The sequence below is a fragment of the Dermochelys coriacea genome, chromosome 20 (genome assembly GCF_009764565.3).
Source record: "Dermochelys coriacea isolate rDerCor1 chromosome 20, rDerCor1.pri.v4, whole genome shotgun sequence".
Lineage (NCBI taxonomy): Eukaryota > Metazoa > Chordata > Testudines > Dermochelyidae > Dermochelys > Dermochelys coriacea.
The window spans coordinates 15,338,605-15,364,759 of NC_050087.2; the positions used below are offsets into that span (position 1 = coordinate 15,338,605).

At 56.1% G+C, this 26,155-nt stretch overlaps 1 protein-coding gene across 1 annotated transcript; it reads left to right on the plus strand.

Moving 5' to 3' along the window:
* The first annotated feature begins 9,815 nt into the window (after positions 1–9,815).
* Positions 9,816–21,130, plus strand: TUBB4A (tubulin beta 4A class IVa). Its single transcript, XM_038378781.2, has 4 exons — positions 9,816–10,092; positions 16,373–16,481; positions 17,196–17,306; positions 19,464–21,130. Exons 1-4 carry the CDS (start codon positions 10,036–10,038, stop codon positions 20,519–20,521), a joined length of 1,335 nt encoding a protein of 444 aa, XP_038234709.1. The 5' UTR covers positions 9,816–10,035; the 3' UTR covers positions 20,522–21,130.
* Positions 21,131–26,155: the final 5,025 nt, after the last annotated feature.

Genomic DNA, 26,155 nt, shown 5'->3' on the forward strand with positions numbered 1-26,155 from the left:
CACAGTTAGGAGGGGAGATGGTTGCTAAGAGCTGCTATGGAGACATGGGTTCTAATCCCACTTCTTCCACCATGTTGCCAGTAGCTTCAATCGAGAAGCCACTGGCAGTGTAAGAAGCACCGGACCTGCCCTGACCGATTTATGAAGAATTTGACTTTGGAGCAAACTCCTCCACTGCTTGCCACTACCCCCGTCCCAAAAGAACACGCATCATGCATCATTTCAACGAACACCACCACACGGCATGTCTTCAAGGACAGAACACTTGCTTGCACGCTAAGAACTTGGAAGACAATGTGCAGTGATGTCCCCCTCTCCCCGCGAGGGCTCCCGCTGTAACAGAAACACTCCAGCAATGACAGCCAGGAGATCTTTTCTGTCTTAGAACCGTGGCCTTTGCTAAGGGAAAATGGGAGTCTTCCCCCAGGCTAGCCACAGGGGTGAAGCCAGCTCTGGATGGGTTCCTGGAGGGGGATGGGGGTAAAACGGACCAGCACTCTGGACCCCAAACCGATGCAATTGACGTAAGTTCCCCTTTGGGGATATATCCAGGGTGGAAAGGGTCCTTCTGCTACCTCCCGTTCAGCCCAAGATAAACAGCGGCCATGGAATCTGACCCAGCACTGACCCAACTCTGGAAGATGCAGTGAAGGGGGGGGCAGCTTTGCACCGGCCAACAGCTGGGGGACAGAGAGGATTGTGGGGCGGGGGGAGAGAAAGTCTGCAGTTCCAGCTGTCCTTAACGAGGTCCAGCTGTTAGCTTGGGGCTCATCAGATGGGAGAGATGGGAAGGGGGGAAGCTCCCATTGTGTAGAGGTTGGGGAAGTGCCTGCCCACCCCGGCCACGCGCTCCCATGTGTCTGTGGCCCTTTTCAACTAAAATTTGAGGAGTGAGGGAACAGGTACAAAGCAGGGCTGATTGGTTGGATCAATCCCCTGGGCAGGGCACAGCCCCTCGCACTCAATCCTGGCCGGGGCACCCCAGGCCCTCGGAAGGGGGCACATTAATAGAACAGGGTGGCTCAATACCAAATACCACCTGGGGCATAGGGGCACAGACCTACGAGGAAAACACTGGATTAGGAGTCAGACTGCCTGGGTTTTAGCTCCAGTTCTAGGAGGGGAGTGGGGTCTAGTGGTTGGAGTAAGGACAGGCTGGGAGCCAGGATTCCTGGGTTCTAGCCCCAGCTCTGGGAGGAGAGTAGGGTTGAGTGGTTAAAGCAAAAACGGGCTGAATGGTGTTGATACCGTCAGTTCCATCACTCCCCTGACTTATGCCTTTAAGGCCCTAGGTTCTGACCCCCCCCCCGAAGTTTACCAGCTTCTGGCCTGACGCCCATGTGCACCAGATGGCTGGGTTGGCCCAGCCCTCCCTGCTCTACCAGAATCCTGCCAGGGCTTGTCCTGGGAGAAAGGAACCAACCTGCAAACTGCTGAGGGCGGAGGCTTGAGACTGAGCCCCCATGGGGCTCAGTGCAGGTTGGGGCAGGCAAAAGTCCTGCAATGGGATTGGAGCTGGGGGCAGAGGTTGTGTCTCCACTGCCCCCTGCTGGCTAGGGTATTGTGGGGGGGCACATTGCCTGCAGTTTTGTGTGTGTGTGCCCCCCCCCCCATGCTGGTGTGTGCGTGCATGCACCATATTTATGTGGCTGTCCCCGGCGTACTTGTGCACCCAGCCCCAGGGCAGCTGCTGCGATGGGCTGGATATTAATTTCCTGGTTGTTTTTCCCATTGTGTAACTCACTGGCTCTGAACAGGAACAGTCACTTCCCAGCCTGGCGGGCGGCCAGGGCTGGAGGGAGGCTGCAGCTCTGAGCGGGGGCGGAGGGGACACCTCAGCCTTGCCCCCGGGGCATATCTCGCGGCCCGGGGAGCCCAAACGCTACCTGCGCAGCCCTGCTTGAATGCACCCGCCTCTGGGGTGGGGTAGGCCAGTTGTTTCACAGCCACACCGCAACGCTGCCCGGAGCTGGCTCGCCCAGCGCTGAAATGCAGCCACCTCTGGGATGGGGCACGGCAGCTGGTAACAGAGCACAGCCATGCCACACAGGGAAATAAACTGGGGTATCCCCTCCCCCCGTAGGAACCAGAGTTCAAATTGTGCCAGCCGTGTCATAGGGTGACCCCTTGTGATGACACCAGGCACCGCCAGCTGGGACCTGGTGAGCCCCCCCACCAGCATTTGCCCAGCTGCTTCAACAGTCTGGTTAGCGGGGGGCTGCATGGTGTGTCCTGCCTGGGATGGACTCCCCTGGTGATCTGGATTGTTTGGATCCAGGGAGAGGGTCATCTCAGGTCAGCCTTCCTGTATCCCGGGGGAGAAGCCTTGCAGGCCTGAGGAGCCGGGTTTGTTTTCTGCATTTCCGGGCCGTGGAGTCTGTTCCAAGAGGCAGGGCCCCCTCGCTGGCCTTTTGCATTTACATCGCACGCAAAGCTGCGACTCGGGGTGACCGGGGGGAGGTGCCAAGAGCCTGGGGCTGCATCTCGGGGTGATCGGGGTGGGGGAGTGCTCTCACTGGGGGGCACATAGTGGAGGAGCAGCAGGGGGTGCTATCACTGGACAAGTATTGACAGCCCGGGGGGAGTGAGCAGGGTCCCAAGACAGGGGTCGCTCTCACTGGGTGTGGGGGGGAACTGGCAGCAGAAGGGGAAGGCACTGTTTGCTTTCCACCGTGCTCGGGGCTGTCTCCCTCCCAGGTGGGTGGGCACCTGGGTGAGTGGGGGTGGGGCTGTGTTGTGGAATGAAGGGGGATTTGGGCAGGGGTACTTAGGAGCTGCAGCGGGGTGGGGGGGGAGAGCTGTGCCTGGAGGAGGATGGGAAGATTTGCACCTTACCCCGGGCGTACCCTCACTTGGAGCAGGGCAGCCCCGCAGACCACTCGATACAGCTGAGCCGGGCCCTTTCCTGCAGCCTGCGGCTATAAATAGGGGTTTTCCCCAGAAGCTGGGATGATTCCCAGAACTGAGACCAGGGCCAGAGCCAGTGATTGCGGGAGGGGCTGATAACACCCCAACTGCCATCATTGGGTGTGGGGGGGAATTACCCCACCAGACGCTGGTGATGGAGATCCAGTAGGGGGCACTCTCTCCACGCAGGCAGCGCTCCCCCCTAGTGCAACACTAGGGGGCGCTGTGATGCAGGGAGCAAGGTGGGGGGCTCAGTAGGGGGCACTTGGCCCATACAGCCAGTGCTGACCCCAATGCCCCACTCTGTGCGTGTGCATGCGACTCACAGCCCTCTGCTGGATGGGCTCAACACTGCCTGACAGTGTGTCATAGCCCCTGTAGTGCTAGTGTCTAACGGAGATGCTCCCATACATTCCTCCTCATAGTCAGCATTGGCCAAACTGGGCTGCTGCTCTCCCGGCTCAGTGCCTTATGGCTAGGAGCCCCTGTCAGCCTCTTCAACTCCTCCTCCTCCCCCCTGCCCTCCCCCATGAAGGCCCTGCCAGCCCTGGGTCCCTGAGGCAGCAAGAACTGGCCCAACCAAATAAGAAGGGAGAGAATTGGGGGGGGGGGGCAGGGAGAGGTGGGGGGGGGGTGACTGCAGGCTTGATGCTAGTGGGAGAGAGTAGCAAGGCCTAGAGCGCCACCTCCTGGCTGCAAGGGGCATGGCGGTGTGTGTGTCTCCATCTCTGACAACCTCTTGGCTCTGAGGCTCTCCACGTATGAATATCTCCTCCCTCCTCGGCAGCCGAACCCAGCCTCCCCCCCCACACACACACACCCCACCCCAGGAGCCCACCTCTCAGCTCCTGTCCCCACCCCGTCCCCTGGGGCCCTGCCCCCTCCTTCCCCTCCCTCTGGGGGAATCTGGTTCCTACCCCAGAAGTGATGGGGGAGAGATCACTGGGTGGGGCAGCTCCTTGGCTCATACCTGTCCTTTGAAAGGCCAGATGGAGGTTCAGGCAGGTCAGCTCAGCCCTAAAAATACCCCAAGTGGGGCTCAAGTTACCCAGAGAGCGGGGCTGGATGTCACCGCTGGCCTTCCTGGGTCAGGGGACAGGGGTGCTGCTTCCTAGTGGAGAACAGACCTACTGCGGCTGCCAGTGAGGGGAACCATATGGGCGCTGCAGTGGTGGGAGCTGGGAGTTGCTGGAACTGAGGGTCAGGGGTTCTGGACCCCCGCTCCCCCCAGCAGCTCTGGGTTTGGTTTAGATGCTGGGTTCATCCCTCCTGCTGGCTATGATCCCTTCTGGACTGGATATAGTCACTGGGTGACAGGACTGCAGCCCTGACTGATCGGGAAGAGCACCCCACTCCCTGCAGCACCATGCCGGGGTGAGCACAGCGCTGGCAGCAAGGGGAGAGCACCCCCAGCCTGCGTCGCTCAGACCTGTTCAGCAGAAGCCGGGCGGGGGCTGTAAGTGGTTGTGACCCCCATACAACAACAGCTGCCCCTCCCCCCTTGGGGGAATCACACACACTCCCACACACACACACCCCTTGTGGTGTCGGGCCTCCACCTGATACTGCTTCACAAATGCTCTGGGGTCGGACTCACTGAAGAAAGTAGAACCATCCCCCTTCCCCCCCCAACCCCGCCACTAGAGTGCCCCATAACACAGCAAATGCAGCTGGCTCCCTAGATAGACAATCATAGAATCCTAGGCCTGGAAGGGACTTCGAGAGGTCATCTAGTCCAGTCCCCTGCACTCATGGAGGACTATATTTTATCTAGACCATCCCTGACAGGTGTTTGTCCAACCTGCTCTTAAAAACCTCCAATGATGGAGATTCCACAACCTCCCGAGGCAATTTATTCCAGTGCTTAACCGCCCTGACAGTTAGGAAGTTTTTCCTAATGTCCAACCTAAACCACCCTTGATGCAATTTAAGCCTGTTGCTTCTTGTCCTATCCTCAGAGGTTAAGAAGAACAATTCTTCTCCCTCCTCTTTGTAACAACCTTCTATGTACTTGAAAACTGTTATCATGTTCCCTCTCAGTCTTCTCTTCTCCAGACTAAACAAACCCAATTTTTTTTTCCCCAATCTTCCCTCATTGCTCATGTTTTCTAGACCTTTAATAATTTGTGTTGCTCTTCTCTGGACTCTCTCCAATTTGTCCACATCTTTCCTGACATGTGGCACCCAGAACTGGACACAATATTCCCGTGGAGACCTAATCAGCACGGAATAGAGCGGAAAAATAACTTCTTATGTCTTGCTCACAACTCTCCTGCTAATACATCCCAGAATGATGTTGGCTTTTTTTGCAACAGCATTACACTGTTGACTCATATTTTGCTTGTGATCCACTATGCTCCCCAGATCCCTTTCCACAGTATCCTTCTCAGGCAGTCATTTCCCATTTTGTACGTGTGCAACCGGTTATTCCTTCCTAAGTGGAGCACTTTGCATTTGTCCTTACTGAATTTCATCCCATTTACTTCAGACCATTTCTCCAGTTTGTCCAGATCATTTTGAATTATAATCCTATCCTCCAAAGCACTTGCAACCCCTCCCAGCTTCATATCGTCTGCAAACTTTATAAGTGTACTCTCTATGCCATTATCTAAATAATTGAGGAAGATATTGAACAAAACCGGACCCAGAACCGATCCCTGCGGGACTCCACTCGATATGCCCTTCCAGCATGACTGAACCACTGATAACTACACTCTGGGAATGGTTTTCTAACCAGTTTTGCACCCACCATATAGTAGCTCCATCTAGGTTGTGATTCCCTAGTTTGTTTATGAGAAGGTCATGTGAGACAGTATCAAAAGTCTGACTAAAGTCAAGATATACCACATCTATTACTTCCACCCTATCCACAAGACTTGTTACCTTATCTATCTATCTATCTATCCATCCATCCCTACACACTTACATCCATCCATGTCGATACACACCCATCTATCTACCTACCCACCCATCCCTATACACACCTAGCCAGGTAGCTATCCTCAGCCTTCTACCTATCCATCATGCTGTTTGTAGTGCCTGGGGGGAATGGGCCTCACTAATTACTATTAATACTCCGTTAACCAACAGTAATTAATATTAATCAATCATGAATTATCCCAGAGAAACTCCCATCTTAATAAGTGACCCATGCCTTGAAAAAGTCCCGGCTCCCCCCGGTGTCACTACAGCTCAATGCCCACTAGGTGGCGAGAGGTCCCTAGCTAACATTAACCCCTGAGCCAGAGGTGGAACGAATGCAGCAGGGCTCAGCTGAGGGGTGCCCAGCAGGGGGCAGTGCAGCCCTGGTGAGGGCCCTGCAGAACCGGCACTCATGTCGCATCCAAGCAGCTTTGCGAATGCAACCTGTCCTGATTCATGTGACCCACAGGTCTGGGGGGAGAGGGGTGGCTAAGGCATCCAGAACATCAGATCTGCAACCTCTTCCAAACACTGGGAGGGGACTGTCACCTGCCTCTCTCCCCCCACCCCAGCCCCTCTGGGTCTTCCCAAACCAATCCCAAATTCTTGTGGATAGAACCAGAAATAACTCCCCCCACCTAGCTCCTGCTGGGCACTCCCACTAGAGCCACTGGGGGAGGGGGACTGACTGGGGAACCCACCCCAAACGCTCCCATATGAGAGAGATCTCCAGGAAAAGAAGTAGGCCAGATCCGGGAACAAGGGCAGCAGGAAGGGCCTCCAGGGTGCTCAGAGCCAGGGCTGATAACCCTCAGTGCCCCACTGCCCTGCTCTCGCCACCTGTTGCATCCTGCCCTAACCTGGGTCCCCCTCCCACAAGCCCCCACACAGGGTCATGCTCCGTCGCCCCCGGGCAGGGCTGAACCCAGACACTCTGGCTCTTAGAGCAGGTGCTAATGGCTGTGACATTATAGTTGGTATGGCAACATCCATTTTTTCATATTCTCAGTGTGTATCTATATCTTCCTACTGTATTTTCCACTGCATGCATCCAAAGAAGTGGGTTTTAGCCCACGAAAGCTTATGCCCACATAAATTTGTTAGCCTCTAAGATGCCACAAGGACTCCTCGTTCTTTTTGCTGATACAGACTAACACGGCTACCACTCTGACACCTTTTACAAGAGCGATCACTCCTAGTCTGCTCACACCCAGCCACCAGCATTTAAATCACTCCCAGCTGAGTGCTCTAGCCAGCCACTCGTGAATTACACAGCAGAGAAACACCAGCAAATTCCCCGGCCCAGACTTTGCCCCAGAAATTGCACCTTGCACCCTCCGGGACAACACGAGCTCATATAAAACCCATCATTTGTCAATAGAAAATGACATTCACAAATCCTGTTATCCCAAATGGAGTTTCCCCAAACACTTCAATCCAAACACACTGGTTTGGATAACACAGCAAAGCAAATGTATTGACTACAGAGAGATGGATTTTAAGTGATTACAAGCAATGAGGCATAGAAGTCAGAATCGGTTACAAAGAAATAAAAGGTAAAACCCAGCTAATACTAAACTTAACAAGCGACGTGAATGCAAAGCAAAGAACTCTCTCTGTCAGTTACAACAGCTTTACTCAAACTAGATTGAATCTTTCAGCCAAGATCTCCCCCAGTCCAGTACCCCTTCTTTTCTTCATCAAGTGTTGTTTACACCATTGGTAAAGAGGAAAGGAAAGAGATTGCTTTCTCCTCTTAAAGCCTTCTCAAGAAACACCTCCAGCTGGGGTTCATGAGTCAAAAGGCCTGAGTGGAGGGGAACTCCCAGCTGTTTCTTTGTCCAGATGTAGATTTTTCTGCTCACACCCTCTTTCCTACCAAAGAATGGCCACTTAACTAGGTGATGGTCCATTTGATTTCATTGACACCAGGCTGAGGCCCTGGGCTAGCTTTTGTCACTGGGGAACTGGTTTGTCCTTGCTTGGAACCTGTCTTAGGCCACGTCTACACCAGCACTTAAAACTTTTTTCGCTCAGGATTGTGAAAAAACCCACACCCCTGAGTGACATAAGTTTTGCCGGCATAAGGGCTCGGGTGCACAGCACTATATCAGCAAGAGACACTCTCCGACCAACAGAGCTACCGCCACTCGTCGAGCTGAATTTATGATGTCAGATGTCAGATGATGACAGAACGAGGAGTAATGGTCTCAAGTTGCAATGGGGGAGGTTTAGATTGGATATTAGGAAAAACTTTTTCACTAAGAGGGTGGTGAAACACTGGAATGCGTTACCTAGGGAGGTGGTAGAATCTCCTTCCTTAGAGGTTTTTAAGGTCAGGCTTGACAAAGCCCTGGCTAGGATGATTTAACTGGGACTTGGTCCTGCTTTGAGCAGGGGGTTGGACTAGATGACCTTCTGGGGTCCCTTCCAACCCTGATATTCTATGATTCTATGATTCTATGTCAATAGGAGAGCTCTCTCTCCCATCGGCATAACACAGCTACACGGTACAGCTGTGCCACTGGAAACTTGTTAGTGTAGACATGGCCTCAGTAGTATCCTACAGTGGAACTCTATATCTTTACACCCAATGCTGCCACACATATTTCATCAATACAATAATGATCAGAAAATTATGAGTTTTCAGATGATACCTCACCAGGCATACTATGTACAAAATTCATCACCTGTCTATGAAAGCAGTGAACATAGGGGTACAGACTATCACAGCTGGTACCCTTGGAGCCACGAGGGCACGTAGCAATTCCACTGCTGCCGTATTGGTCTGGTTTTACCCTACACTGTCACTCTGCTATGTTTTCTGAGGCTTCAGCTTGGGGTGTGCAGAGTAATCAAGCAGGGAAGCTCCCACAATTTAATGCTCGGAGGCAGAGCAAGGGCTCGTTTGTAGCCACAAGGCAGAGGATGGCGCTGGAGTACAGCAGTAATCATTTGGAGCTGTGTGGTTTAGCCTTTCATTTCCAACCACATAAAGGCATGAGAGGCCTTGCCCTGGCTCAGCTCCAGCCCCAGGTTGGTGGGACTGGCTGGCTGGCTCAGGGGGAGGAGAATGAGATCTGGGGCCATTCCCCTGTAAGGGACACCGGCTCTGATCTAGATTCTGGGCAGGGGATGGGGCTGGCTGGCTCAGGGGGGCTGGGAATAGGATCTATGGCCTTTCTCCTCTAAGGGGCACCAGTTCCTCTCCCCCACACAGGCGAGGCTGATCTAGATGAATCTATTCCCTAACCTGGAGCAACTGGCCTAGATGGGCCCCTTCCTGGTCTGATCTACCTGGCAACGCTAATGGTGAAGGAGCGGGGTCATCAGCACTCCGTGGTGCACAAGAATGGCCTAGCGTGCAGGGTGCTGCTTGCTCACATGGGCAGGATACATCCAGGCCCAGCGCTTGGGCTGTTTCCCTGGGACGTATCGCTTCCCTCCAGAGCACAGTACTCAAGGAAACCTGGTACTTTTGGCCTACTTCCCCTGTGATCCAGCTTGGTCTGGTACCCTAGAGCACTCCATCTTTCCTGCTAGGCACCCCTGCTGCATCCTGTTTTCCAGCTCAGCCTTATAGCATTATAGGAGCTCCGCCACTTTTTTCCACCTCTCTTCCCCCTCGCACCGCAGACCCCCGCCCCCCTTCAGTAAATCCCAAGGGAAACCTTAATAAACCCCACAGCCATCTGTGAGGCAAGCAGAGCACGTCTTTCTTCCAGGGGGAGCGGACTCTTGGGGAGCACAGGCTGGGGATGCAGAGTGCATGGGGTTCTTGGGGGGCGGGGTTGTTGAAGCTGGGGGCATGGGGTACTGAGATGGGGTGCAGGGTGCACAGAGAGGGGATGCAGGCGGTGCTGAAGTTGAGGGTATGGAGAATTTGCGGTGAGGGGGGGGAGGTGCCGCAGGCTGGTAGAGTTTGGGGGGGAGGGAAGCAGCCGGGGTGCAGCCGTGGGCGCGCGCGCGCTGCATGGAGAGGGGCTCCGGAGCGCACTGGAGCTGGGGTGCAGCCCTGGACGCGCGCAGCGAGGTGTAACACGCGCGGGAGGGGGGAGGGGCAGCTCTAGCTCATGCGCAAATTGCGCAGCGGCTCTCGCTGGCCCGCCCCTCCCCGTCTCCGTCTCCGTCTCCCCCGGGCTCCATTTAAAGGCGCATGCGAGGCTGCGGAAGGCTTAAGGGAAGAGCCGCAGCCAGAGCGAGACCATGCGGGAGATCGTGCACCTCCAGGCCGGGCAATGCGGCAACCAGATCGGAGCCAAGGTCAGGGCGGGGCCGGGCCAAAGGGGTGCAGGGAGGGGCCCTGGGGGGTGGGGGCATGAAGGCCGCTGGGGATCGGGACCCGGTGGTGGGAAGCGGGGCTCCGCAGGATCTCAGCCCGGACCCTGGTGGGGCGGGTAAAGGCTTTGGGCCACCCCCTTTATCCTTGAGTTTGTCTTCCCCTGCCAGGGTCCCTAGCCCAGTGCGACCCCCACCGCTGTCAGTGCCCTGCTGACTGGGGAGACCCCTTACCAGGCGCTTGCGTGGGGGGCGGGGGCTGGTAACCTGATCGGACAGCTAGTAGGTCTGTGCCCGGTGTGGGGCTGGGGCATCCCCCCCTTGCCTACCCCAAGTCCTTTCTGTGCCCCGATCCCGCCTGCCTGGAGAAGGACACGCCGAGCAGCTGTTTGCTGCAGTGAGGGGTGGGCAGAAGGGCCGGTTCCCAGCCCCCCCTCTCCCCCCCGTCCCTGAAATAGCTGCGGATCCGCGGGGCGGGCTGAAATAAAAGGGCGAGATAGCCCGGGGAGCAGCCCTTCCCCCTCCCCCCGGGACGAAAATGCAGCCCTCCCGCCCCCCTGCAGGAGAAGATCCGTGGAACGGGGGGCCGGGGTAGGGGGAGAAATCTGCCATTGCCGCACGAGTGGGGCTGGATGGAGAAGCGGCCCCTGCGCACATCCACAATGGCTCCCTTCGGGGAAACCTGCCCGTTGCAGGGAGCGCCTGGGGGGAGAGGTGGGAGCCTTGAGCTGGTTTTTTGCTGTGGCATCGGGCCGGGAGGCCCTCTAGCCTCTTAAAATAGCCGCGGGCTTCCGCCTCGGTTTGCCCCATGGCAGGGGCAGCTGGGCAGGGTGGGTCTCTTGCAGTGGCATGAGACCGGGGATGAACATGGCTTCCCCTGCTGCTGACGGAGAAGCCAAGCTTGCATGGCGGGTATGGAGCGGAGAGGGCCCCGGATCTGTCTGTCCGGCTCTTCCTACACCCAGCCGGTGACTCACCAGGGAGCGTGTGAATTAATCACTGCCAGGCAGGAATGGGGCACAGGATCGGGTGGCAGGGAGATTCCTGGCCAGGCGGGCAGGGATGTGCCGGCCCAGCTGCCAGGCGGGGAAAGAGATCTGAGCAATGCGGGAATAACGCAGAGCCTTTCCCTTGGGAAAGCTGCTCCTCTCAAATGCCTGAGCGACCCACCCATCCCGGAGGGGGCAGAAACAGAGATGCGGCTCTGGCCCGAGCCTCCCCTGCCAGATCTCGTAAATGAAAACCTGACAGGTACAGTTTGATGCTAGACAACATATGGCAGCTTTCCCCCACCACCACCACCACCAGTCGCTGCACATGTTGGCAGAAAGGCCCGTTTCTCTTTATTGGACCAATCGCCCCATGCTGGAGCGGACAGGGGCTGTGAAGGCAAAGCACCAAACCTGTACCAGGTCTCTCTCTCTGTCTCACTCCGTGGAGAGAGTCTGAAAGGCCTGGCGTGGCTGACTGATCAGGAGCTTGGCTGTATTGCCGGTTGCACCTGTTAAATGGACTCCATTCCAGCCCATAGCCCCTGTCGAGGTTGGCGTCCTGGTCCACTTGTCTCTCTCAACATCCTCCAGCTGGGGTATTAAAACCCTTTGGTCCTCCCTCCATTGTCTGTCTGTCCAAATGGAAGCCAGATCCCCTGGCACGCCAAGCTCGAGGCACCTTGGATCAAAATGCCAAGCTGTGGTGGGCAGCAGAGTGGCTTGTTGGCAGCCAGTGCCGGAGCCACCCTGGGGGAATCTTGCCAGCTCTGGTATGGTGACGTCCCCAGGGCGTCTGGCAGGTCAGGCTGCTGCTGTTTGCGGGTGGGAGCTGAGGGCGTAAAGTTGTGAGCACTGGGGAGCAAACAGCCCAGCTGTGCCTCAAAGAGGAGGCAGTGGGTCACACTGGGGGTGCGGGGTTGCTGGGATGGAGAGCCCCTCCCAGCCCTAGTCAGCAATGAATCTCCTCTCCTCAAAGGCACTGAGTGCTGGGAGTTGGTTCGCTCCCTGCCTGATCCTGCGGTAGCTGCATGACTGATCCAGAAGCTGCACCTTCACTTAAGGCGGGAGCCTTCCCGGCATGCACTTGGGGGGCCTTATCGGCTGAGCTGGTACCTCGCCTGCCTGGCATTGCATCAGCATTGTAAATCCTTTGTTACGGGGGAGGTGGAGAAAAATAATCTCAGAACCAGAGTAATTCACCAGTCACGGCCTAGCTCAAAGGGCAGCTTCCCCTGCCCCGGGAGGGATTCCAGAGCGTGGAGTCCATGGGATAAAGGCCAAAGAGCTGGGAGCCTGGAGCACTGGTTGGAGAGGGCGCGTCTGGCCCTACAAGGCCACTGTGGGCTGGTGATGGCCTCAAACAGGGAGTTCTCCCAGGTGCTCAGAACCGTGGTTGGCCTCGGCCCCGAGTTTCTTGATCTGTCTAGCAAGGCCTTGTGCGGGGATGGCCTGGTGGCTTGGCCAGGGGCTGGGCAGCCTTGGCTCATGCCAATAGGTTGCAGGGGCAGGCCCAGAGCATCATGCCAAGTCACCAGGTGGGGCGGACTTGCCCTGCTCCCAGTGGAAGTGGGGCACATCCTGATGTGGGCCACGTTGCCTCTTGTTCAGGTGGGGCCGCTGGCAATGGGGCGTGATGGCTGGGGTATCCGGCCGCTCCATCTGCACGGGGGCGGGGGACGTGTCCTAGGATCGCCCCCATTCTCCTAATAGACACTTGATCTACAGGGTCAATCTAAAAGTCCCTGGCAGCCCTGCTTGCCTGCGGTGTTTTTCCCCGTCCTCCCCCTCTTTCCCCCACCTTGCCTGGCTAAGGCTGCTGGTGGGTGTTGCTAGGATGGCTTTGGGGGTGCAGATCCAGCCCACTCAGCTTGCACTTCCCCAAACATCTGCCCACCCCTGGGATCTGAAGGCTTTTAACCAAAACCGGGAAAAAGACACTCAGTGGTGGTGCTAGCCCTTGGGGGGGGAATATTCCTGCTTATAGCCCCCAAACACTAAAACAGGCACTTCCTTACAAAAATAATAATAAAAGCGAATGGGGGTCCTCTTGAGCTGCCCGGGGCCCTAAGCAATTGCTTTGTCTGCTTACACAGGGACACCCTGATTCCAGCCTTCCCTGTAGGGGGGGCGGGAGGAGAGTTGTCCTTGGATTCTCTGGGAAGGGCTCATCCACAGCAAGGCCATGTTGCATGGGGGTGGCTGATGTGTATTTGTGGGGGGGGGGGGATTCTGCCCCGTGTGGCTATGGGAAGCCTGGCCCCATCTGATGGGATCTAATGGGATCAAGGCTCAGGTTCCCACATGCCTTCTGCAGACAGAACAAAGCTTGGATTTAAACTGCCCCTGCGGGTTTACAGGCCCCTTGGCAAAGGGGGCTGGTGCTGCCCCTCCCCCCGCCCTCTTTCAATTGCCTGTCTCTTTAAAAAGCCAAACCTGTCAGGCCAGGGCTGGTGCAGGGTGGAGGAATCTGCATGGGGTTGGGGGGGGGGAGTTTATTTTTGGATCCCTGCTGGTGTTGGTGGGGGGGAGGGGTGTTGAGTGGAATCTGGAGGGGGGGGGATCTGTCCCCTGGAGGGAGGCTGAAATGAGCTCAATGGCTTGTTTCACCCCTTGTTTTTAGGGGTTCAGTTCCTCCTGCAGAGGCTGGTTGCCTGCAACCCCCCCCCCGAGATACCCATTCTCCTTCCCAGCCCTGTACACCAGCAGGGAATGGAACCCCTGAAATTGAGGGGTGAAGCCAGGCACCGGAATAGCTCCCTCCACATATTTTTTTTTGCATCCTTGGCCCCCCAAAATGTGCCCCAATTCTGGCCAGTTGGGATCAACCCCCAATTCTAGGGAAGGGCCCTGCTGCCTCCTCACACCCCAGTTGCAACCAGCCAGGACCTGAGACCCCTGAAATATCAGCCCAGCAAGAGGGGAGACTTGCAGTCTACAATCCCCCCCCCATCTGTACTTCAGATTTTAGAAGAGGGACACCACTCCCCCACCCCTGATCTTCATCCCCATCCCTCCTGGGTTCTAGCCTCCACTCCAGTGTGGGGTCTAGTGCCTGGGGGGTGGAGGGTAGGATGCCTGGGTTCTATTCCTGGATCTAGGGGTGCTGGCAAGGGAGAGCACCCCTTCCTGTAGCATGTGGCGGTGGGGGCAGAGGGGCAAGTGACAGTGCTAAGACCAGGCAGAGGAGGGGAGTGGGTGCCTGCTGTCCTAGGGATTTTTTTAAGAAGAGTGTGGGGGGGGGGGGTCTGCTTCTTTGCTGTCCCCCCAGGCTCTGCCTTAGCGGATTCCTTGCCGCTTCCTCCCATGTAGCCAGCACCGGGTATAAATAGAACTTGCTGCAGCATAGTGGTGAGATCGAAAGAGGCGAGGGCTTGCGGCTCCATTTTAGAGCCATGCTGCAGAATGGCAGGGAGGGATTGCTGGGCGGGTGCCAGCTGGGGTGTGTGTGTGTGTGTGTGTGTGTGTGTGTAAATCTCCTGCTAGACAATAGACTGGTGGTCGATCCATGCTGATTTCTTTTGACCTGAATGTTGCAATTCCGTCTTCTCTCCCCCACCCCACCCCCGGCCAGATACAGACCTGATTGTCTGTGAGGGCGAGGGGCAGCAGGGAGGCAGGACTCCTGGGTTCTAGCCCCCCCTCTGGGAGAGGAGTGTGGGGTCTAGTGGCTAGGGTCGGGGGGGGGAAGGGGTGGCTGGGTTCTCTTCCTGGCTCTGGGAGGGGAGCTAGAGAAGGGGGCAGGGCTGCGAATCCCGATTTCTGGGGTCTCTCCTAGCAGGGAGGAAGCTGGGTTTCATGGCTGGAGATTGGGACTTGGAGTTGGGCTCCTGGATTCTCGAGCTGGGAGAATTCTAGTGGTGAGAGAAGCGGGGGAGCCGGGACTCCGTTTGATCCCCTTAGTGGATTGATCCCCTTATTGTAGGTGGGGCGTCAGCCAGTTGAAAACTGCTGTAGTTTAAGCTGATCCCACAAAAGGGGGACTTTTGTCCTCCAGGAGGGCCTGGATGGCTGTGGTACTTGAGTGGCACCAGTGCAATCTGTTGCCCTGGTCTGCGGGATGTCCCATTACCCTGCAAATTCCCCTGGGTTCACAGGCACTTAACCCAAGCACCCAACTGTACGTTAGACCAACACTTCCAGGGTCGCTGTTCCACGACCGACCAAATCACAAGAACCCCGCCCTGGGGGGCGCACTTGCAAACAACCTTCCAGAGATTTCCTGAAACATACCAGCTCTGACAGTCTCGCATCCCTCCCGATGGCTCTGTGTGGGCTGGGATGAAAGAGACCTGGCTTCAGTTTACATCTGAGCTCTCAAACCCAGCTGTGATGGGTGGTAAATTCTCCTGACAATCTGGATTTTAAGCACCCTAAATGGGAGCAGAGCCCTTGGAAAATCTAGTTCTAAACTTCCTTGAAAACATGGCCCTTAACCTTTCTCTGCCTCAGTTTCCCCATCTGTCTATAAGGGAGATAACCCTTTTTCTGCCATGCCTATTCTACCTTGTAAGCATTTGAGGCAGGGTGGGTGGGTGTGTGTACACACAGACCCTAGCCCTGTTGGAGCCCTGATTTTCTTGGGTTGGAGGTCTTTAGTACTTCTGGAATTTTAAAAAAGTCAGACACTTGTCCTGGGGAAATGGGGTAAGCCAGTTTCTCTCCCCCACAGTCTCCCCCAGCAAGCCGGTTCTGAGTGAAGTACTAACCCAGCTTGTGGAAAGTGACAGATAATGCTGCCAGTGTCCCTGTAACTGGTGCAAATGCCACCTGCAATTAGCCTAGCTATGATGACAGCTTGATAAATAAATTACACTCCCATCTCCCTGGCTGAGGTGCAGAGACCACTGAAAGCAAATACAATATGCTCCTTACAATGAAGGCACCACAGACTCAGGCATTTGATCAGTTTTCCTAAAAGGATCTGAGGCAGGTAGATGCTAATAACTCAGCGGGTGGGGGGAGAAGGGGATGATATGGCAGGTATCTAGTTGCATCTTCTCACAGAGGAGTGGGGGCCGCTGCAGCAGCTATCAAGTTGAGGCAAACCTGGCTAGAGCAGGTTTAATGAGCATGCTTCAGGGCACAATCCAGTCACCAGCTAGCGGTCAGGAAGGAATACATCTCTCATGTGGTGGGTTAGTGTTGCATAAGCTTCGGTGGGTTTCTCTGCAGCCAGCCCTGGTGCCAGGGTAGATCCAGTCTGCAATTGCTCGTGGAAGGGTTTGATTATGAGACCTTTCTTTTAACCCCTTCCTCCCCACCCTCTCCCACAGTTTTGGGAAGTCATCAGTGATGAGCATGGCATAGACCCTACTGGTACCTACCATGGAGACAGTGACCTGCAGCTGGAGAGGATCAATGTGTATTACAATGAGGCTTCAGGTACAGAGTCCGGAGGGATGGGTGGAATTGTGGGGGTGGGGGTCTCTAACCGCAGTCTCTGTGACTAGAGGGATCTCCCCTATTAACATGCAACTTCCCGGTGGGTGCTTAAAGCTTTGTGGCTAGTTCCTTTTTTAATGTCACACTGGGAGGGAAATGGCCTGGTTGGGAGTGCGCCCTAGTGGGTGGAACACAGGACCAGGGAGTCAGAACTCCTGGGTCCTATCCCCAGCTCTGGGAGGGGAGTGGGGTCCAGTGGTCACCACAGGGGACTGCGAAGCAGGAATCCTGGGTTCTCTCCCCTGCTGTAAGCTCTTGTCAGATCACTCAAGTGCTTTATTTCCTCTCCTCTTCAAATAGCAAGTGCCCAGGGTTTGTGGGGGTGGATACAAGGCTGAATGTTCCTTCCTGGTGCGCTATGAGAGCCTCTGACGCACACACGGGGATACTTGCAAAGTGAGAAACAAATTGCTGGCAACACCTGCCCTCAGTGGAGAGTTTGTGGGGGCTGGGGGAGGGAGTGTGGTGGTGGGGAGGGCTCAGCAGCTGCTCTGGCTACATCTGTAGCAATCCATTGCCTGGGGGAGGAGAGGAACCACCCCTGCGATACACACACCTTGGTCTCAGGCTAGAAGCTCCCAGGGCAGATGGGTGACACAACCTGTGATGACACAACCCAGCCTCCTGAAAGCATGTGATCTCTCTCTCCCCAAGGTGGGAAGTATGTGCCCAGGGCAGTCCTGGTGGACCTGGAACCCGGGACCATGGACTCGGTCCGATCTGGTCCTTTTGGGCAGATCTTCAGGCCTGACAACTTTGTTTTCGGTAAGGTGGGCAGCACTGAGTTGCTGGGGTCTCGGGGGTGGGCGGGGTCCCCAGCAATGCAGGAACAGCTGAGGTGCCCTGCAAGTTTCTTCCCCAAATAGCTCCATCTATAATTAGCTAGTTTCTCCACCACTTGGCAGGGGGTCCCCTCGGTGGGACCTGTGTTTCAGGGACAAGGGGAGTCCTTAGAGGGTAGGTTAATGATCCTGACCCCACAAGTTACCCATGGAGGAGACTGACTTCCCCCCCCGCCCCCGTCACGGAGTCACCAAGCAATGCTCTGGAACTACTCCATACAAAGCCAATCAGGACTTTGGGGGAGCCTCCTCTTTCTGAGCAGACTGTCTCCAGGGCAAGAAGCTCACACGGCTTCCATCTTGCTGGGTCTGACCTCGGAGCATTCAGCATCCCCTGCCCCTCTGTGCGCTTCCCAAAGTGAGTCTGCACAGGTGGGGCTCCTGGGGAAGCCGGAGGGCCCTGCACCCCAACTCCACAGTCAGACATGACTCTCAGCCAGCCAGTAAAACAGAAGGTTTATTAGATGACAGGAACATGGTCTAAAACAGAGCTTGTAGGTACAGAGACCAGGACCCCTCAGTCAAGTCTGTCTTGCGGGGGCAGGGAGGCCAGAGCCCCATCTGGGCCTCCCTCCATTTCCCCAGCCAGTTCCAAACTGAAACTCTCCCACCCCTTCTCTGGCCTTTGTCTCTTTCACCAGGAGGCCACCTGATCTTTGTTCTCCAACACCTTCAGTTGGCACCTTTGCAGAGGAGGGGCCCAGGCCATCAGGAGACAGGGTGTCTGCCATTTGGCCATTCTCTGTGCAGACACTATCACAATGGCCCCCTAGGGCTCTGCAACAAACACACACCATTATCCCACCACTTAGATACTTAAGACCTGCATAGGGGAAACTGAGGCACTCACATAGTATTCAGAGAAAACATTAAGAACGTTCCCACTTTGTCACACCCCCCACAAGGCGGGAGGGGCAGGGCCTGTGGAGGGCCAGTCTATTCCCAGCTCAGCCTGTTTTCTCCCAGCTGGTGGGTGATGGCTTCTGTCCCTGCACTCCCTGTCCCCACCAAGAAGGGGTGACAAGGAGATGGTTAGGAAAGGTGGGGCTTGGGTTATGGGTGGGGTTTGGGGTACCACCCTGCTATCCCGCTCCAACTTGACCCCTTGGGTTCCTGTGCTGGTTCTGGCCAGCGGTGTGGACTAGTGGTGAGAGCAGTGGCTGGGGGCAGGGAGAAGCCAGGACTCCGGGGTTCTCAGAAAACTGACTTCCTCCCCAGAAAAGAATCTCTCCGAAGGGATCTGGGTGGGGTAGAACTTGCTGAAGACGCTCTGAGCATGTGTGACTTGCTTTTAATTACTGGGCAAGGCACTTTATTTAACAACCCCACCTACACCGTCTGCATCTTCAGGAAGGAATTGGAGAGCCCCAAGGCGTTGGCTGATTCATTCAAGTATGGATTTTTGCCAGTGTCTGGATCCCATGTCGGACCAGATGGTGCAGGATCTGAAAGCTGCAGGGTTACCCCAGGCTCTCCAGTGACATGTCCAGGTGTCTGAGCAGGGGATGGGTCTAAAAAGCTAAAGTCTCGGAAAGGGGGCAGTGTCAAACTTCGGCCCTCTTTCAGCAGGCTCAACCTTTGTGGCACTGTGAAGGGGCTGGAGCTCCAGCGGGTGGGTGCTTGGTGCTGTCTGAATTGGGCCACACCAGAGCCAGTCTTGGCTGGAGAAGTTATTGCACAGTTGTGAAGCTGCAGCACCAGGTGGGGGTGTTTATCCCCTGGCCCCACCAGTCTGTGTGCTTCCTTCCTGTCCTGTCGTGGGCAATCTAGTCTCCTTGGTCCTCTGCCCCATCCTGCTGAAAGGGCTGGTTGTATCTGGCAGCTGTGTGCACACAATGAACTGTCCAGGTGGCCCATGTGTCGAGTTTGGTGGAACTCAGCCCTTGGATCATCCATAGAGCCCCCAGGGCTGGAGATCTGCTAAACTCAACACACAGGCCTTCAACGGAGACCATGTCCTCCTATCGAGGGTTGGCTTGGTAGAGGGTGGAAACTCCCATTTTCCCCCCCCCAAGCCATGCAACCCTTAGTGCTCCTGGAATGTAACTGGAGCCCTCTCCCCACCTTCCTTGCTGCCTAGGTCAGAGCGGAGCTGGTAACAACTGGGCCAAGGGGCACTACACGGAGGGGGCCGAGCTGGTGGACTCGGTGCTGGACGTGGTGAGGAAGGAGGCGGAGAGCTGCGACTGCCTGCAGGGCTTCCAGCTGACCCACTCGCTGGGCGGCGGCACCGGCTCAGGGATGGGCACGCTGCTGATTAGCAAGATCCGGGAGGAGTACCCCGATCGCATCATGAACACCTTCAGCGTGGTGCCGTCGCCCAAGGTCTCGGACACGGTGGTGGAGCCCTACAACGCCACCCTGTCCGTCCACCAGCTGGTGGAGAACACGGACGAGACCTACTGCATCGACAACGAGGCCCTGTACGACATCTGCTTCCGCACCCTCAAGCTCACCACCCCCACCTACGGCGACCTCAACCACCTGGTCTCTGCCACCATGAGCGGCGTCACCACCTGCCTCCGTTTCCCCGGGCAGCTCAACGCCGACCTCCGCAAGCTGGCCGTCAACATGGTGCCCTTCCCTCGCCTCCACTTCTTCATGCCCGGCTTTGCCCCCTTGACCAGCCGCGGCAGCCAGCAGTACCGGGCCTTGACCGTGCCCGAGCTGACCCAGCAGATGTTTGACGCCAAGAACATGATGGCGGCCTGCGACCCCCGCCACGGGCGCTACCTGACGGTGGCGGCCGTCTTCCGTGGCCGCATGTCCATGAAGGAGGTGGATGAGCAGATGCTGAATGTGCAGAACAAGAACAGCAGCTACTTCGTGGAGTGGATCCCCAACAACGTCAAGACGGCCGTGTGCGACATCCCGCCCCGCGGGCTCAAGATGGCCGCCACCTTCATCGGCAACAGCACGGCCATCCAGGAGCTCTTCAAGCGCATCTCGGAGCAGTTCACCGCCATGTTCCGCCGCAAGGCCTTCCTGCACTGGTACACGGGCGAGGGCATGGACGAGATGGAGTTCACCGAGGCAGAGAGCAACATGAACGACCTGGTCTCCGAATACCAGCAGTACCAGGATGCCACGGCTGAGGAAGGCGAGTTCGAAGAGGAAGCAGAGGAAGAAATGGCATAGACCTTCCCGTTCCCTCTGTCCCCCGACACATGCACCTTGTGCCCACCAGTCCTACTGAACCAATGGACCATGTTGCCCCTGCTGGCATAGGCTTGAACGTTCTCCACCCAGCTAGAAACCGATAAGAGCTTGGCGCAAACCCTGCCCCCTACTGGTAGGTTGGGGGAGTTCAAGGTGTCTGGGTAGCGGTGGGAGGGTTTGCCGGCCTTGTTTGGGAATGGCAGCAAGTGATAATAGGTCTAGGTAAAAACACTGTCAGTCTCTTCCCTTTTCATCCACCGCATCTCACCCTCCAGAAACACAACTCTCCTGCAGTGAATTCTGTCTTCATGTCATGTACAGTCGTGATTTCTTTTTCTTTCCAGAGATGAGTATGCACTAACTCGTCACTTGCTCTTTTTTGTTGTTGTGTTTGTTGTTGTGCTGGGCTTAAAATAAAACTAGAGGATCATGGAACTCATGGGGGGGGTTTGTGGGAAGGGGCAGGGTAAGGAATTGATCTCCAGGGTGGGAATCCCCCCAATCCCCACCCAACCCCCCCCGAGATCTTTCTGCTTTCGAAACAGTTTGTCTGTATGTTTCCACAATAAAATATTGAATAATATTCAAGCGCACGCGTGCTGGTCTCTTTCTCACAAAGATCAGCCACAAATGGGCACACTACAGGATGCTTGTGGGGTGCGGGGGGCCTATATTCTATCAAAGAATGTTATTGATAAGTGCTGTGATCCTATCCATCCATAAATACCCACAGGTGGTGGGGAAGGTTTGGACTTCCATTTTTGGTTGGAATATGCTGATTGTCCGTATCAAGATCTTCAAGAGATCCCAGTGGGTAGCGTGCTCCCCAGAGATGCGGGCAAGATGGCACCAAGCTATTGATTCTTCTGGGGTGGCTCTTTTTGTGTGCGTGTGGGAGGGGGGGGCAGTGGAGAAAACCTCAAAGGTCTTGACTTTCTTCCTGCTCTGCCATGGGAATCTTTTTAATCCCCAAAATCCCATGGGATGGGAAAGCCAATTTCCACCTGCCTCTATGGATAATGGTCATGTCTACCCTTAAAGTCTGGGCTCCAGTTAACTCCATGAGCCTCCGTTCTGTAGGGCAGGAGGTGGTTGGAACCAAGACTATGGGCTCAAGTCCAACTCCCCTTACCCCTAGTTGCCAAAAGTCTGGGTTGTGGTCCCTGTTCCTAGTAGACCTATTCATGCTGCAGCCCTAACAGCTGGACCATGTTCTCTTAGCTGCTTCAATACCATCGTAATGGGGGGCCAAAGAGCACCCATGGGTGCTTTGAAGCTATCACCATATTACAGGTGGGTGGAGTACAGTTCAAGGTCACACAGGGAGTCTGGTAGAGCAGGGAACTGACCTGTCTTGCAGGCTCCAGGGGACCTCCACCCCAATGGTCATGGTGGAGCCCCACTGGCATGGGGTGCAGAAGGCTAGGTTAGGGTAGCCACATGGCACTCAATGTTGCTCATGGCTCCAGAATCCTGCTCATCCTCCCTGCAGCCGAAGAGGCCAGCTGGGGTGGGGTCAAGCTCTCTGTGCTGGAGAGGCTGGGGTTATTGCATGTAGGAAACGGGGAGTGGGGGTGAGGGGGAGGGGGAATGGGGCTCTGCAGTCCAACCGGGGAGGGCCATCTCTGGTCTTCCACCATGTCGCAGCCCCTCGGGCCGCACAGCGAGGCAAGGGCGGGCACACCGCTGCTGCCATGCCAACGCCCCAGGCAGCTGGTGATGGAGTGCGAGACCCAGGAGGCAGTGGTGGGGCTGAGGCAGGTACCAGGGTCATGTCTGCAAAGGGCTTGACGCTCCCGGATTGGGTTTGGGCTCAGCTCTGGGGCAGACTTTAAAATGGGACTGGAGCCGCCTGCTAAGGCTCCAATCAAGTCTGGCCTGTAGGGCCAGTTTCCTTCCCTTGCCCACTCTGGCTGGGGAGTTGCATTGATTCTCCCCCCCCCCCCCCCCCCCATTGCCCTTCCTCCCACGGGAGTGATGCAAAGCCAGGCTTTGTATCGGCAGCCCCAGGCTGGGCTTGTCGGGGCACATCATGTCTCCCTTGCAGCTCAGCGAGGCCTGGGTGCTGCACCCTGAAATGCCCCCTCCTGGCTTTCACTCCCCTCCAATTATCTCCTGAGCCCCCTTGCGCTTAAAGAAACAAGAGCTGGCAAAGCTGCTCTTCTGCCCCGCAGCTGGGCTTCTGGTAGCAAGCAAAGGGGGCTGCCCGCTCCCCCTGGTTCGAGCAGGCCAGCTCCCTTCTAGCTGGAGCAAGGCCCGGAGAGCTGACTCAAGGTGCAAACTTGGCTGGCTGGGCCGCTAGGGCTGAGCTGCTAGGCACCAGCAGGAGCGGGCAGTTCTCTGCAACGCTTCCCTGTGGCAGTGGCTGGTCTTGGCCAGCAGAGTGGTGCTGCTGCCTTGCTGCCGGAGGCCCCAGGGCTTCTCCTGAGCTCCGTTCAGAGCCCCTTCAGGTGCTGAGGGCTTTATACCCTTTGGCTCGGCCCTGTGATGGCCTAAGGGCGTAGATCTACCCCAGGGGGCAACAAGTAGGGTCAAACAAAAGCCATTTGCCCCCCCTGCCCTGTGGGCCAGAGTGCATTGTCCAGCAACAACCTCCCCCGCCCCAAGCATAGCCTCAGCCCAGCGACATGACCTCTCCCACGATGCGTGGGGTGGAGTGCGTTGGTCCAAATGCATTGGAGGGGGGAGAAAGAACAGCCCCATTCCCCTAGCACTGGCATCTGCAGTGGGAGACTCCCTGCATGCAGTACAGGGCTCATGACACTGACATTCTACCCCGTGCGGGGGGACCACAGTGAGCCCTAAGGCCCCAGAGGGAAGCTGCCTCACAGCTGTGGCCAAGGGAGCTGGACTTGTCCAGCACTAAATACACCAGGACTTTAATGCACCTGTTCTGGGCTCTGCAGCAGGTGCACGTGGGCAGGGAGAACTGTGGGGCTTGGTAGTGGCGGGGCAGGTTCTGTCCCCAGGGGGCTGGGCTATGGGGTCAGTGACGCAGCCTGGATTGGGGAAAAGAACAAGGTGGTCCCTGCTGAGATCAGGGCCCTGTTGTGCCAGGCGCTGCACGGACCCAAACTGGGATCAGGGCCCCATTGTGCCAGGTGCTGCACAGACAAAGTGTGACAGTGCCTGTCCTGAAGAGCTTACAGTCTAATTAAACTATGGTGCCAGGGGAAACTGATGCCCAGAAGGGTGAAGTAACTCGCCTCAGGTCACGCATCTGGTAAGCCGGACTAGAACCCAGGTGAACTTAACGCAGTTCAACTTCCTACCCACTGGCCCATGTTGCCTTCCAGCCAAGCTGCCTACTGCAGCATAAGGAGAAGAAGAGTGACCGTTTCTAGGGGTGAGCTAGCAGCTGTCCAGAAGAAGCATGGACTGAATAGGACCCTGCGCTAAGAGTCAGGACACCTGGGTTCTCGACCTGCCTCGTGACCTGGGGCACAGCACGTCCCTCCTCTGTCATTCAGTTTCCCCTGGCAGCCTGACTCTAGTTATATTGTAAATTTTTGGGACAGGGAGCGTGTAGCAAAAAGAAACGGTGGCATCCCTTTAAATAGTTGGTGAGCCCTAGAACAAGGCTCACTGATTCCTAAGTCATCAAAAGCCACCCAGAGCAGTGGGCTGTAAGCATCTAGGCCTTGTGTGTGTGTGTGTGTGTGTGTTTAATGAACACAAACAGACACTCTCGCTGTGTCTGTGCAGCACCTGACACAACAGGTCCTTGATCTCAGTGGGGGCAGGACTGTCTCTCACTGTATCTGTGCAGCGCCTGGCACAACGGGACCCTGAGCTCAGCTGGGGCCTCGCACTGGTTGAAAGTTTTCTGACGAAGAGAAGAGTCACAAGAATCGTTAAAGGATTGGAAAACAGACAGGAGCAGGATCTATTCAGTTGAACACAGAGAAGATTAAGGGGTGACAATCTCAGACAAATCCCGACTGGAAATAAGGCCTATATTTTTAACAGGGAGGGAATGAACCATGGAAACAACCTAACAGGGCCGGGGCAGAATCTCCGTCACTGGCAATTTTTGAATCAAGACTAAGCTCTGCTCCGGTTCACTCAGGAACAAATTCGGGCCTGTGTTTCACATCTAGGAATTGTCCATTCCCAAAGGAAATTTGGCAGGAAACTGCCCATTCGGGAGGAAAGCTGCTGGAATTTCTCACCCAGCAGAAAACCCCGAGTTTCCCGCAGCTCCAACGGGACCTTTCAACACTATTGTAATTCACCAAACAAAGCTGGGTCTTAGCCCAGAAACGCCAGGCCACATGCCCTTCACCCAGATTTCTCTCCTTTCTAGCACACTTTTGCTCTGTGTTGGTCCAGCACCTCATGCGACGGGCACCTTGATCTTTGTCTGAGGCCCTCAGGCACGACCTCAGTACGAATAAACAACGATAGTAATTGTAGAAACAAAGAGAGGACAGTTTGGCTCAGATCCTCAAATGTATTTAGTTGCCTAACTCCCAGTGAAACTTAAATAGCTTTGGGGATGAGGGCCTTTGTTCCTAGGCGCACGTGAGCAAGACGTGCCCAGCTTGGGGCACGTTGGCATGACTCTGTTTACGCCTGACATCGCTACCCGTCACAGCCAGCCACAAACTCTCCAAGGTCCTGATGTTCAGCCAATGTATCCATGCCCTGCACTCCCCTTTGGAGCTCACACCCGCGTGCACACACACACAGGCACAGAGTTTAGAGGCTTTGGGCTGTGGCAGGACATTAACTAGTGTCCACAGCCCTCCATGCAGCTTTTCAGAGGGACGAGCGGCTGGCCTGCCGAATACGCGCCCCCAGCCCCGTCAAAACTTTGTAGCTACTGACTGTCTTTACAGGCCATCTCTGGAAAGTTAGCTGTGTAGTGCCGTGTAGTGGTTAAAGCAGCAGACTGGGAGTCAGGACTCCTGGGTTCTGTTCCCAACTCTGGCAGGGGAGTGGGGTCTAGTGGTTAGAGCGGGATGGAGGGGGATGGGTCAGGTCTCCTGGGTTCTGTTCCCAACTCTGGCAGGGGAGTGGTGTCTAGTGGTTAGAGAAAGAGGGATGCATACACCCCACCAACATACTCACGCACACACACAGAAAAAGTCATACATATACATCACAGACACACACTCACACCCTATCTATACCCATCGCCGAAACAGCGCTTAGACACAAAACACCCCTCAGGCCCTGGTACAAAACACACACCGCACACAGGTACCACCTGGACACACAATGCCCATCACACACACATGCGACACACAAACACGCCCGCCACATGCACAGAGAAAGCACACACTCCGATCCCACACCCGGGCATAACAGCCATGCCCCACATCCCCCTCCGCCCGTCTCCCACTGACATGCCACACACGTGATACCAACGTGTATGCACCAGACACACCGGGTGCCATGCACAGACACGGGTGCACATCTCACACAGACACCAGGCAAGGTACATCACACACAGGTGCAGCGTGGACACCGGAGGTATCTCTCTGCGGGCAGCTGGCTCAGGCATGGAAGGGGCGGGAGGATGGGGTAAATGGCGCTGGTAGATGGCAATCTAGGTCAGTGTCATATCAAGGGGGGAGGGGAGTGCTGCAGGGAGCCAGCTCTTCCCCC